The sequence below is a fragment of the Pieris brassicae genome, chromosome 2 (genome assembly GCF_905147105.1).
Source record: "Pieris brassicae chromosome 2, ilPieBrab1.1, whole genome shotgun sequence".
NCBI lineage: Eukaryota > Metazoa > Arthropoda > Insecta > Lepidoptera > Pieridae > Pieris > Pieris brassicae.
The window spans coordinates 9695500-9711113 of NC_059666.1; the positions used below are offsets into that span (position 1 = coordinate 9695500).

At 32.6% G+C, this 15614-nt stretch overlaps 1 protein-coding gene across 2 annotated transcripts in view; it reads left to right on the forward strand.

Annotated features, from left to right (window-relative positions):
• Nucleotides 1–11200, forward strand: part of LOC123720539 (slit homolog 1 protein) — an 87742-nt gene extending 76542 nt beyond the window's left edge. For both annotated transcript variants that reach the window (XM_045677193.1, XM_045677195.1), the window contains exons 7-11: nt 18–154; nt 1407–1559; nt 2299–2479; nt 7991–8130; nt 8948–11200. In XM_045677193.1, coding sequence (XP_045533149.1) covers nt 18–154; nt 1407–1559; nt 2299–2479; nt 7991–8130; nt 8948–9207 — 871 coding nt within the window. In that variant the 3' untranslated portion in view covers nt 9208–11200. The remainder of the gene's footprint in view (nt 1–17; nt 155–1406; nt 1560–2298; nt 2480–7990; nt 8131–8947) is intronic.
• The last annotated feature ends 4414 nt before the right edge of the window (nt 11201–15614 follow it).

Consider the following 15614-nt stretch of genomic DNA (forward strand, 5'->3'; position numbering starts at 1 on the left):
TGATAAACGATTCCCAGGAAACTAAAGCGTCTGAACTTGGGCGGGAATGAACTAACGGCGGTGCCGCAAAAAGCTCTCGCATTACTGGAAAATTTGAAGAAACTCGAGATGCAAGAGAATCGTATTACATCTATTTCGGAGGGTGATTTCGCTGGTAATACTTTTGATTATACTTTTTGTTAGCGTGGTACATGTGGTTCGGTTTATAAAGAATTTATTTTTGAGTTGGTCGGTTGTTGACGTATAGTTTCACACAACCGAAGGTTTTTTTATATTTGTTGTATGTTGTCAATAAAAAGAAATTAAAACTACTTTTTTTTAAAATTGACAACATATCACATTCAATTTGAGATTAGGTTAGGTTGACATTTTGTCTATATATATACATTACGTCGGTTTAGTTGGCAGTAAAAATCTATAAAAAAACATATTTTATTTGAATTAATTTTGAAAGTCCTGTTTATTTATTTGGGACTGCCATTGTTTAGTACATGGCGTATGAAATGAGTTTGATTTGTAAATATTTAATATGTAGTTGGCCAAGACTTTTACTCTTTTAAAGAAGTACTCGATGATAAAAATGAGTGTTTGCAAGAGGTTTTTTTCAGTCATTACTAACAAAAATAAACTTGCATTAAAATTATGAATAATTGGTTCGGGTTAGTAGATATGAAATAAGTGAAATTATCGCAGAAGTATGAATGCCTTGCCTGAGGTAGTATAGCCTTTTTTGAATGCATAATGTAAAAGATAAGTTTCGATAGTTGAACAAAAAGTAAGTGTACTAAAAGTACTTGAATTAGTATTTTTATTGAGAGCAAAATCCTTACCAAAATAAGAGAATTGCAACAGACACGCGAAATTTTTTGAGTTATTTTCAATCGTCATTATTACCCGAAAGAGGAAGTTATAAATGTAAACGTATATTTAGACTCATATATACCCCAAAATATCATGAAGTAACACAAACGATGTGTTTGAGGCATACTTTAAACATTGCGTGCTAACATTGGCAATGTTGCCGTGTGCCAATTATTTTGGTAGCATGTTATGTGCCGTGGTTATCTCATTTACAATCAAAGTTAACTGTTAACTCAAAATATAATTAGCTGTTATGTTTGTTACTAAGGTAATTAAGCACTTGGTAAGGGTAATACAATTTATAAACCGTTACATAATTATATGACTCGTCTAATTATGGAAATTAAATAATGTTTGCTAGTAGTCCAGGCATATTTAGGAAAAATTATATATAATTTATTAAAATTGATGTAGTATTTTAAATAAAATACGAACTGACTGATACACATATTTTATGACATGCGACATAAGATTAAAGTTTAAACAATTTCTTCATAAAGCTTTGCTCTACTGAAAGCTTGATCTAATGTATTTTTATTATTCAGGTCTGAGGAGTCTAGATTCTCTAGGATTAGCCCACAATCAGTTACGAGAGGTACCAGCCCAAGTGTTCTCACATCTCAATTTCCTGAACTCTTTGGAACTTGAAGGGAATCTAATTCAACGTATTGATGAAAAGGCCTTTGTCGGACTCGAAGGTGAGAGAAGTACACGTGATTCCAATCCAATTCCGGTGGCGAATCTAGGAGTTAAAGTTTAAATTTGTATGATTTGTTTAAAAGTTAAACCAAAATTCATGTGTTAGTGTAACAAAATTTGATTAAAAACCCCGTATACAAAAGATTATCATTATAACTTGAAAAAAAAAACTCAAATTTAACTGTAATAAATCTCAAACAAATATCTGGGAACGACACAATCTTTGATGGCCGCTTCAGATGGCTTTTATAGAGAGAGGCTGTGTTACTTTATCAATAAAAAAGTTGTGATAAAGTGAGACTCGATCCAAATCCATGGGGGTGGCATGAACCCCGTGACACCCCCTGGCGCCCTTTGCGCTAGGGATTTTCAATGAACTCGATCATAATTGGGTTGTCTCGTGAGATGTGACCAGGATTCCTTATTAGGAAGTTGCCAATTATTATCAAAGTATGGAGTTAATTAATTATTAGTTTTTTTTTAGTAGAAAACTTTACGGCTAAAATCTTTGAAATCCGAGAGTTGATAGAATGTTTTACTGTGACCAATGTCCTCATGTATAGTAAGAATAACTCATTTGCTTTTCTGATTTTACGAACCAAACTTTTGTCCTACGTAACGAGAAACTATCGCATAAATGTTTAAGTTTATGTGAAGTTTTTCTTACTAAGCTTGCGAATCTAAAACATGTTATACCCTTCAACATAAATAAATATATATATATATATTCTTGCCTAGAAAACTTACAATACCTACGTCTTGGTGACAACCGCCTCCACGAGATCCCATCAGAAGCGCTTCGACCCTTGCACCGTCTCCGCCATTTGGATCTTCGCTCCAATAACATCACTTACATCAGTGAAGATGCATTTACAGGCTACGGTGACTCGATCACATTCCTCAACTTGCAAAAGAATATGTAAGTAAACTTATTTATAATATTAATTAATTATAATATTGATTACTTATAAGAAAAGAGAAATTAATGAAATCGCAAGTTAAACATAAATTTGTAGAAAAATCTCGAAAATTTTGTTCAGTATAATTGTACAGTTTATAAAAAGGATAATTTATTTATTGTATTTTTAATATATTTTGAACTTTAACCCGAAGGTTCCCATTTATAGACAAACTCTTGAAATACTAAAATGTATACGATTACTTTAACTATAGCCTGAGTCATGTACTGTACAGTGTTAATAATAATACGGCATAATCTATAACAGGATTTACTCGCACGTAGTTATTGTATTCCACTGACGTCAGTCTACGCGTCCGTAGAGGAAGTTATGCTTTACTTGCTACGATATTTTGACTTCGTAGCAAACCTTCATAAATATATATATATATATATAATGAAAAATATCATACTATAATAAATTTGTAAAGCAATATTCATTATGTATTATTCTCATTTTTATATGTGAGATAGACTGAAACATTTTTATTTATAAATATACGAAGCTTCAGTATTTATAATGGAGTAAAACTAACTCTAATTATTTATTCAAAACGAATGAAGCATTCACCATAATTTGGGTCGAGCGTCATTAATATTAATAAGCTTTGTTTTTATACTGATTTAGATTTTAAAGGTAAAATAATTTTTATTCACGATAATACTGTTAGAAAAATATGTGCAATTTTTGTTAAATTTAAACAAAATATTTTTATGTTATACATTCTCTTTTAAATTTTATAAAGCGCTGCAGGCTTATTTTAACATATTTGTGTTAAAAGTATAATTACATATAAGTATTTGTTCTGTCATGGTCGTTGTTATTTTATGTAACGGGTAAGGCTGTATAAAAAATCACCTTTAACAACGGCAGTAAAGCATAAATGAAAAATGTATGTGCCTGAAATATACCCGGATGAAGTTGCCAACAATAGATCCTAAACTGTAGATTTAAAATATAAGTAATATATATTTTAAAATAATCGATACGTACAAATTCTCTACACTCAAAGCAACTGGCACCTTGCAAACTTTTTTAATACTAGTCAAGTTCCGAGCGGGTCAAGTCTAAACTTGTCAAGTTCCAAAATTTTCTGCCTTAAAGTGAGTTTTTTAGACCGGTAATTGGCCTCCTTCGTATTAGTGTCTACCTGTGATCAATACCCAATAAACATCAGAAACAAGTGTGTAAATACATGCAGTTTTTTTTTCGTTTAGTAATTACGTAAACATTCACCAGCTCGAGTAACGTTAATTTGTACTTTGTTCATGGTACGAAATAGCAGGAAAAAGTAAAGTACAAATTAACGTAATTATTGTACCTAAATTTATGTAATACAATAAAAGTTATGTTATGTTCTGTAACACAAGAACAGAGTGCCCTTTAATACAGACTGTAAGTAGTGTTATTGGACATTTCCTTATGTTAAAAATCCTTTTTAGTAAATTAGGTTAGACTTAAATTACTTATTAGTCTTAAGTTAGGCTAGATCGTAATGTTCCATGATGTCTTAGAATACATGTAAAAAAAGAAAAATGTTCTGTAACCGTCTGAATTTTTGAGTTAAGTTTCCATTGTCTTAAAGATATAATATGGTAGAAGCGTTGTTACTTAATGATACTTTTAACCCAGTTCCTGTCTGAAGATTAATTGTATTCGCGGTTCACACACAACACTTCCTTCAAAGTTCACCTTAGGTACTAAAACCGCAAATTTCATTAAAGTTTATCCCAAATTATAATTTACATTGTATAGGTGGACTTTTTATCTATGGCGGTACTAGTTCTCGCCATAGACTAAAACTATGACTTATGGTGGTGGTTTCTAGTGAACCTGACAACAAATTAAATTTTATCTGTGTTGAATATCTCAAGCAAGTATTAATTGAGACCAGGATAACGTCAGGGTTAGATTAATTTGAGGTGATTCACCGAGGAAGGCTTTTGTCTGTTGGGGCTACGACGTATCTTCGTTAATTGAGACGTATTATACAACAGTCGATAACGTTAGTTTAAACCGAATTTCGGAGGAAATCCTCTCAAGATTAAACTTAGTTCAGAAGTTTCATAATGAAAGTGTATTTATAATTATTTTATTACATTTTAGGACGATATACAGTATTTTAACAAATATTAAACTATAATTACAATAAAATAAAAACAGTACTAATTACACATATAGATATTCAATAAATACCTTAGGGAGAGATAAAATTAAAATGAACAATTACGAATATATAATTTTTTAACACTTTTATTACTTTAATAAAATTTCATATACATTTTCATAAAATTAAGCTGCTTTTAAGAGGGAAAAAGGGTAATAGTAACGCCAGTAAAAATAGCAAAAGCGTAACGCCTAATACGTTTGCTATAAAGCAGCTTTGCTGTTTGTAAATATTTGGATTTTCTTCGTTAAAAAGCGTAACTGCTAACATGTTCGGAAAATTAATTGCTTTCAACACTTTTCATAATTATTAATTACGTAAGCTGAAAAGCGGTTAGCGTATAAGAATTAATTTTCTTTATTCTATTATGGAATATTCTTGTTAATTAACGTATATTTCGAGCTGTTGCATTTTCGTGTGTGAACAATTGTCAACTTAATAAAAGTTTATTTTAACACCAATTTCAGCAGTTTGACGGTTTTATCAGATGTCAAGATGTCATTTGCCATTTTCAAATCTTTCAGAAATCTGGCTCAGTATTCGCATATCGTGTAATTCAACAAAGTCGGCAATTTGAACATTTATTTTATTATAACGACTGGACCGATTTTCATGGTTTTTTTATTTTGTAAAAGTAATATAAAAACATTTTCGAACTTCATTATCACGAAATTCATTGACAAAGTTCGCCTGATCTGCTAGTTCACCATAAAATAAAAACAATGAATAATAATATTTAAAATAAGCTGTTGTAACCGAGAAGTTTCTCTGTTATACCATCAAATATTTTTGGCGGCCATGACAGAAAATAAAGCAATCGCAAATGCAGTTCAGTGTTGAGTTAATCAAATCCAATTCGTATACACATTCAACTCTAAATTATTTTATTTACTCGATTATCAGCATTTTTGATTTGATGGCGTTGAACACCTGACAACAATGGATGGTTGAAACACAGATCGAGGCGATGTATAATAATGTAATTTTAATTAATTAGTCTTCAATTGACATGACATGTAGCCGCTGGTTAATAAATACCTAATTATAGAACAGTCCTGCTTCAATATTGGAGTTTCGAGCTGCGTTAGGTATTTCAAAACGGAAAAGAATCGAAAATCTCACCAAACTGTTAAATCGATGATTAAAATCTAGTACTATATAACGTAGTTTGAAAATTCAATTTTAAAATTCTCTCTTTTTTTATAGTAGGGTAGGGCATTTTAACTTTTGAACGGATATAGCTCCTTAATGATAAGTGTCAATGGGTTGTTATACGTTCCGAAGGTTAGTAATTTATCCCTTAACTGTAACTGTAAATGTATCCAAAGTTTGTTTATTGTAACAAGTCAAATTTAATAATTTAAAATAACTATGTACCATAATAATAAATGGGGGTGGATCGGAGAGGAGTGACAATTAAGGGTTGTATGTGCTTTTGTATTTTGAATCATAAACAAATAAAAAATGTCAAAAAAACAAATTGGGGTGGACACCCCTTATCACTTCAGGGTTTGAAATATAGATAGTAGCTCAGACTTCCTGATTATTCATAAAAATTCATAAGAATCGATCAAGTCGTTTCGGAGGAGTATCGGAACGAACTTTGTGACACGAGAATTTTATATATACCTAGGTAACACTGAAAATGTTTAGAAAATAAAAAACGGCTTAATGTAGAAAGTTGCCAATACTTTTATTGTTTTTGAAGTAATCTCTGGTAGAGAATAGACATCGTCATATAGGATGGAACCACTGAGAAAAGCAGTGGGCCCATTTTCCCTTAGGGGTCTCTTCTATGGCATTTTCGTACGCTTTCACCGCGTCTTCAAGGCTCGTAAAGCGAATACCTCGAATTTTATCTTTAGAATCTCTTAGGAATAAATGAAAGTCGCACTGCGCCAGATCAGGACTGTATGGCGGATATTTTTTCTTTATGTTAGTTGGCCGATCCTCGAAAGGAAACGCCCACTGAGCTGATTGTCTTTTGGTTTCGGTTTCGTAGCAATATATCCCGGTGTGACGATGTCAAATAAAGCATTTGAGTCACCGCCGTAGAACTTATCTAACATTTGGCGATACCAGTCCATGCGAAGGTGTTTCTGGTCGTCGGTTAAATTATGGGGAATCCATCTGGTACAAAGCTTCCTGACGCCTAAATGTTCGTGTAATATTTTTTAAACTTGACTCATACCAATGACCTGGCTTGGCCATATCTACTGATAGGGCACTCTCTTATCTTCCTCTATCATCCGTCGCACAGCACTTATGTTATCTTCAGTAGTCGCTGTTAAAGGACGTCCCTCACGCGGATCATCATTGAGATTACTACGAGATGGGACTTCATTAAGAAATGCTAATCGCAGCCTATCATGGCTTTGTTGTTGAGTAAGCCCACAACGAAAGTCATAGTAAATCGTTGATCGAAAATTTTCTCGCGTTATGTTCATATTCACGTGTTAGATTTCCCGCCAATTCACAAAAACAAATGACAAATGGATGCAGGATACTACATTAGTTTACCAAAGAGTTCTAAAATTGAAATTCAAAAACTTTTTATTAGCAATGTTTCTAACTGGCCAGTTCTAAACATTTTCAGTGTTACCCGCGTATAGAAAATATGTCTTTGACAATCAGCTCTTTATTTTTAGTCTTTTAGTTACAAAACAACAAAACTTAAAGTAATTTTCTTTGAATAATCAACCAAAACTAGAATCAACAAAACATGAACATCCCTATGTATCCATTACTTCCGCTAATTAATAAAAAGGATATTGTGCGCATTTAATGATGTTGCCCTACTAAGCCTGGCGGGTTCTGGTTTTCGTCTGGATAGCTCCAAATTTTTTGTTTTAAAAACATCGTACAGGAGGCAAGGAGGCTCACCTGATGTTAAGTAATACCCATGGACACTCCTACGGTCGGAAGGCTCGCATGTGCGTTGCTGGTTTTTTAGGAATTGGTACGCTATATCTTGGGGTCCTTCCCTTAGTCGAATTGGTTTGAAAATACTCTAGTGGGCAACTGGTTCCACATAGTGGTGGTACGCCGCATTACTGTGAGAAATGAAAATAAATAAATAATAGGTATTAGAACAGTTTTCTTTAAGACTTTATTTGAATTTTAGCAAAATCGATTCAGTTAAGTAATTTAGAACCTAGTAAGTCGTTGTCTTAGAATAGATTTCACAAAAGGGACAAAATAGTATATTAATAAGGAATTATACTCTATCATTTAGCGACTGAATTTATCAGATTTTAATAAGCTTTTCATAGGTTTCATACTCATAAAAAAAATATTTAACCAGGGTTCATCAGCTGCCAACGATGGGTTTCGACAATCTCAATTCATTAGAGACGCTGAATCTGCAAAATAATAAGCTGCAACACATCCCCGAAGAGATCATGGAGCCGATACTGGATACACTGCGAGTCGTTGATATTATGGGTAAGTAATAACTTTAATTATCCTAATTATATAACAAATAAAATTAAAATAAATGTGGTTTTAATAAATTGAGTACTATAACTGTTTCTGGAGGTTTAAGGGGAATTGAAACCAAACTTATTCCTGTAAAAATGTAATATTATTTGTTTATGTTTTGTAGTTGTGTTCAAGATTCAGGTAATTTAAAAACAAAAATCTGTTATTTCGTAGTTTCTTTCTTAAAGTATAAAAAGTGCTAAGATAAAACTATCGCCTATAAATACATTTTTAATACGAATACTATGCTAATTCAGCTAAGTAAACGAATTAAATCTTTTATCCATTTTACAGTTAATTTTTTATACGCTGTATAATTCTTTATTCAAATCTTAATTTTCATAAGTAAATGGAAAGTTTCAGCGTAATTCGTTTCCGCAATGAGTTGACAAAACGAAATAGAATGTTCGAAATTCAAAGAAAAGTTTCTTTGATTAAGTTATCTAGCAGCATAAAAATGGAAAATGCACGTAGTAGAAAATGAGTGTCGATACGAGAGCGTGGAATATTTTCGAAAAGCATTTGTTCCATTCTCATTGCGAACGATTTCATTTGTAACTTGTTTTTGTGTTTACATCCAATCTCTTTTATATCGATCGATTTAAATCAATAGTACATATATAATACTAGACATGTTTTAATGTGTATAACACTAGCTGTACGTTTCGTTCGCATGGAAACAAAAAAGTGTAGTTAAAAGATTAAAGTGAAGCGGTTCAATAATTTATTCACTGAAACCGTTGTAGTAAAAATAATGACCTAATAAATTTATTAATTACAGATAACCCTCTAATTTGCGATTGCGATCTTGCATGGTACGAGGCCTGGCTGTCCGGTCTCAGAGACCGGGACGACGAAATGATGCAAAAGAAACGAACGGTCTGCACTATGGTTAACGAGCACCGAGAGTACAGCGTCGCTAAAATGCCCCTCGAGAAAATGAACTGCAAACGAAAACCAGGTTACGGGCCATCGAGCGCTTCGAACACTTGTCCCATCCTTGTAATCAACTTCATCGTTCTCGCAACTAGAGGTCTCTAGTAATTCAATTTATCTCTAATCTAACCCTTTCATTTAAGTCCCTCGAAGTGCCAATTCGGCCTAGCTGTGGCCGGATAGACCGATGCGCGCACTTCGCAAAACGTGATGAATGTGTGCAATAAACATATACATATCAATTTTGGGCTGAATATTTGTAGTATTTTGGAATGGCAACTTGTGATATGATGGCAAGTTTTTGCGAGTGATACATTTTTACTGCGTATTGTACGCCTTATGTAGTGAACAACTAAGGAGGTAGTCTAAATCGGGGTTTTGTGGAGATTTGTGATGCAATGAGCTAAACTGTCGCGTTATTCGTCACATTAATTCCAAATATAAATCTTCTTGTATTTTTTATCATTTACCCCTTTATAAATTTATCATAAGCTTTTGTGCATTTACCATGTTGAATATTACGATATCGTCTTAAATCTAAGTAGCCTAGGGGCTCAAGGATCTTGACATACCCTCTTAGTCATACAAACTAAACTCGTCTGATTACAATACAACTGAATGCGTCTTCTATTGACACAGAGTGAACACAATTTGAAAGACAAGTACAAACAAGAACATTACTTTGTTTTGTAATTGTACTAATTTAGTTTTTAAAAATAAGAGGTTAGATATTTTAAATAATATTTACCTTCAAATTGCGCTACCTCTTGTTTATTCTTTGTTTAAGAGCCCCCATGTTCTTGATGTAGCTTAGAATTAAATTTGTAGGTAAGTGTTAGATAATTCTGAGTAAATTATAATTATTGCTGTTGATAGTTTAACATTCTGTAGCTTATAAAAGTTATTCGTTACCACGCTAGTCTGGCGCCAAAGCTTCGGAAAATTTACAGCGTGAAATTATTTTCTTATTATGTTTTAGCTTTAAGACACTCAGTCATTGAGTTTTTAGGTTCCTGAATTTATAGGTTGCATAGTTATTTTTGTATTACTTCCTATAAGTATAATTAACTAGATCATAGAATAGTAATAAATGTGACTGCAAACGTTGAAAGTTCAGTTAGACACTGATGTTTGCGGACATTTGTCTTATTATGAAATCAAAATTTGAATAAAATTTCACGTGATAATCGTAAACATATCCCCTAGTCTATTTAAAATTTATATGAATATTTCGATATACAAGTGTTGATTCGAGTAGAAAAAAACATATAACGTTTTCAGTATATTTCACAAAAACTCGAGCAAATATTTCCAAATGAAATTATACAAAAATGTATGACGCCTGACAGACGCGAGATTGAATACCGAATTTGTATTCTTTTGACAGGCGTTTATACATATAGTCATTAAGATATATTTACTGAATTTTATTATATTGCACTTTTAAATCATTAGCACCAAGAGCGGAGTCAAAGTAACCTGATTAGACTAATCGATTAGTGTATCGATTTTGCATGTTTATTCTTAATTCCAGTTTTTCGATATCTAAATGTCGTGTTTATCTGTATTAGGAGATGTCGAGTATATATTTCAAGTAAAATTAATCTCCTAATCTGGCGCAAGTTAAAATACTAACTAGATTACTCAAATATTATTTCACATGCCATGAACTTATGAATTAGTAAGAGCAATCCTTGAAATGATTGCAAATCTTAACAAGTTCGTAGGCGCACAATATGACGTTGTTTGTCAGTCAATGCACCGGTGTATTGTATTTTGAAATCACTCTTATTCGTAAATTAAATCAGTCTATTACATTGTTTAACTCTTTAAAACAGAGTAATTTAGTTTTAAAGCAAAATTTTAAATTGCGCTAACTAAATTAAGTCATCAAATTCCTAATGGACCTTAAATTGCATATCAATTAGATGTAAGATTAATATATATTTTGTCGTCTATCGTATATTCACTGTTAATCATTGTTGTGAGCGCTTAAATATATAAATGTGTGTTATATGTGTATGTTCCTTGAGCAATAAATTTTAAGATCCGAATACAAAACCCAGTATTCAAATATATATTTTGTGAAGTGTTTATAGTCACATTTATTATGTTATAAATCTAATTCTTATATTTCGCTGTAAAAATATAAACTTTGATTTCAATAAAAATTTAAATATGGTAAATGGTGTTTTATTTTGTTTTCCTACATATGAGGACTCCCTGAGAGGGAAAAAAATATATTTAAATTTAAAGTGCCTTTGTAAAACATTTAAGTCAATATTAAGGTGAGGTACTCAAACTCAAAATAACTTTATTCATATAGGTAAATAATTATACTTATGAACGTCAGAAAAGAAGTTAAATTAATTGTAAATTTATTACCACTTCGCAAGTCAAGGGCGTAGAGCGGGCAAGAAACTTTCCGCCACTCTTTTAATTTCGCTATCGCTAAGTTTTAAATCATACAAATTGTTTGAACTGGGGCAAATGAATCCCAAGGATTAGGATCATTTAAATATTCTTCAAATTTATAGAAAGACATTTTATTTATTTAGAGACAAATTACTTATTTTTAAGATAGATATATCCTGAGCTGTACATACCGATAATAAATCAATACAGTGGAACGATAACTGGGATGTCAATGGAAATGCAAAAAAAACGAGTTAAGTTCGAGTTTTCGACTTAACAAGAAAACATATGATTTCACTGCTAAAATTTCCTCTTACAGAAGCTCTATTGTATTTTTAGATCTGTAGAGTCGAATTTGAATTACAATTCAACTTAAGTTTTGTAGTATATATAATTTTACATATTAATGAAGTAAACTGACAGTTATTTTTCTTGTTTTTAACTCGAAAATTTTATAATTGACGTGTTTGGCATAGTCCATTTATCGAGAATTAAATGCGTAATCTAACACAATAATAATATATTATACTTATTGTATTTTAAGGTTACTTATTGTTTTTTAGTCACATAATATATAAATATACCTATATATATTACTTAATAATTAAAAGCGTTAACACAATGTAAACAATTACACACTTGAAGCCAATATGAGCCCTTTAGTTTTAACCACACTCATAAATTGTAATTGAACATTCTCGTTTCCGATAACATAAGTGTCACTTAGATTTACAAACTTTGCAATCAGTCAAGTTAGTTTTTTGCTAAACCAGCGTCGCAATCCCACTACACCTAATCTTTTCTTAGTAATAAGCTCATGTTTCAAACATTTAAAGCCAGTTTATACACAGATTCAAACAAATCTTTTACTTGAACATCTCCATACAACAATCACCACCAAACTTAATTCGTGATACAGTATTTCTATATTAACCGTCGCGTAACCTTTCAATTTCAATAAAACAAACGAATATTGATTTACGCTAATAAAACAATAAAATACGAAGAAATTTCTTCGGGCACAATTCTCGCCCGTTGCCTAATAACTTATGTAACCTGCTTTTTTGTTTTTTTTTAATGTATAATTTTGTATATTATAGTAACGAAGTGTAAATAAATAAACAATTATATTAAATATTGAGTATTAGAACATGTAAAAATGTGTAACGCGAGTTTAATTATTAAAGTACTACATTTTTAATGTGATTAAAATGTGTGTATTTATAACATTGTTATCCCATTGTTTTATAAAGTATGTTATTGATTGTATAATAAAAACGGTGTTGGTGTTGTTTGTGTTATTATTGTGTCTATTTAAATTTCCCGGATTAGTGGTAAGCGAAATGTTGTTGTTCGATTAACAACAACTGTTTCGGTATTGAAGTGTGATGATCTACTTCTCTTTAAAAATTGTTACACTAATTCAGTGTAGTGGCGGTTTTCGTATGGATATGTTTAAATAAAGCTCTTGTTTGAAGCTCTTGGGTAACAACTGACTTTAATGGTTTAAAATATGAGCTTATAACTAACACAATATTGACTTATCTAAGGGATCATAGATCTTAATGACACTTGTGTGTGGCAAAAACTAAAGGGCTCATATTGGCTTCAAGTGTACGATGATACTTTTGTTTACGCTTCCAATTATTACCTATAATGTTTATATGTAACTTACTTAATGTTGAGTTACATTTTTTTATGTAGTAGGAGGAAAACGGGCAGGAGACTCACTCGATGTTAAGTGATACCGCCGCCCATGGACACTCACATTGCGAGAAGGCTCGCAAGTGCGTTGCCAGCCTTTCAAGAATTGGTACGCTCTCTTATTGAAGGATCCTAACTCGAATTGGTTCGGATATTTTAGTGATCAGTTGCTTCCACATAGTGGTGATGCGTGGGAAAAACTACCTTAAACGCTCAGTTGTGGATCGACGAAAGTCGAGGTGATACGGATGGTAATTTGTATTTTACATTGACGTCCGATAATGAAAATCGGCTGCAGGTATTAGTACGAACAACTCGTCTGAACACTCCCCATGGTAAATGCAGTAGAAGATGCAGTGAGACTCAACATCTCTACGCAACGCCAAGGGATCAAGCCGCACGAAAAGTGATTGCTCGTCGACGATTCGAATCGCTCTTCGTTGAATACGGTCAAGAAATGGAAGAAGCTGGTACTGGACCCAAATGTTAGAACAGTATTCCATGTGGGGCCGAATTTGCGCTTTATAGAGTTGCAAGCGGTGGCCTGGAGTGAAGTACCGTCTCGCCTTGCTGAGCATACCAAGCTTTTTGGAGGCTAATTTAGCCTTCCCTTCCAAATGACCGCGAAACTGAACGTCATTCGATACATAACTCACTCTTTATATATATTTTTATAGTCCTTTACATTATACATTGTACATACAATATTATGAGATACAAGAATTACACTTTCAAATTAATTTTTTTTACACTTACGTGTTATTATTGACTTACAGGGGAAATAATTAGAAATAAAATAAATTGCGTTCTCAAACACATTTTAGGCATTCCTCTTTAACGAGTCTAACCAAAATACTTCGCTTTCTTTAAGAAAAATACATAATTCGTAACAGTAGCAAGATATTCGTATCTTAAGGGGATATAATTTTAACCAATTGGCATTTAAAAAACAAAATGTAGCAGAAAGGAATTGTACCTTTAAATTATTAAATGCAGAAACTAATTGAAGCTCAGCAATACCGCGACGTTTGATTTATTGTTTCCGTTACGGGATCATTTTCCGCTTTTTCCGCTGGAACATAATTTTCTCTGAATGGAATCGGGTATATGCTAAATATCCTTTGAAAATTTAAATTTCTATTTAACAGATAATTTTACGAACCCTCTTTTGTATAGGCTTAAAATAAATTTCAACACAGTCTATGTAGAATGAAAGGATAGGTCGTGACAATCTTATAAACAAATATTGACTTGTCAGTAGCCATCTTTCTTAGACAAGATAACTTAGACAAGACAACTTAGACAGAGGCAGAAATGTATGAAACAAATAAAATAAATCAATGGCCCTACAACCTTTTTAGGTTTGGGCCTCAGATTCTGTATCTGTTTCATGATCATTTGTTAGTCAAATAGGCAAGTAGGTGATCAGCCTTCTGCGCCTGACGCACGCCGTCGACTTTTTGGGTTTTAAGACTAGCCGGGTTCCTCACGATGTTTTCCTTCACCGTTCGAGCGCACATAGAAAGAAAATCCATTGGTGCACAGCCCAATCGAACCTACGACCTCAGAGTAGAGAGTCGCACGCTGAAGCCACTAGGCCAACACTGCTCCACAATGCAGAAATGTATGCCCCATTCCTTTACCAAATAAATACATTTCATATGTATATACTCCGATTTATGTCCACGAAATAAGCAAACATGATTCAAAATCATTCAGGACAAAAATTACTCATTTACCAAAGAAAATTATGCCTTAATATGTGATATAATATAGCCCTGACAAATTCGAGTCTATAAATTGAAAATGTTTTCGAATTCGACACTTGATTTATTGCTTCCAAGGGATCAAGAGACATCGTATTAGCTTCGTCGTCGAGATTTCTCCAGACAATGGTAACTTTATATATTTTCTCAACACGCGCAATAAAACTGTTTGAAATATTACTGGAATTGTAGGATGTCTGTATAAGATATATATCATCAATACAAACAACAAATAAATAGTGTAACAAGGGAATGCTTTTGTTATATAAAATAACTCAGCAATTCTATTTATATTGTATTTTTTAGGCGTCGGGACGTGACGACCGATCGCCCACTGGTGAAATAACCTGTGACAGAGGTTAATTCATCAGCGCAATCAGTCATCCCCTTCCTAGTGCGAGTGCCATGCTGTTGCTTATGAGGTTCAACCAGCGCTGAAATCGTAATACTTGGCGATTTTAACGCCTACCATTCCAATGTGCTCGGCTCTGAAAACACCGATCACGCGGGAAGATCCTTTCACGACTTTGCTTTAGCTTACTACTTGACGCAAATGGTCCCTGCGATTACGCGAATACCAGATGTGGATGGTCATAAACCCTCTTTGTTGGACTTTCTGCTGACTTC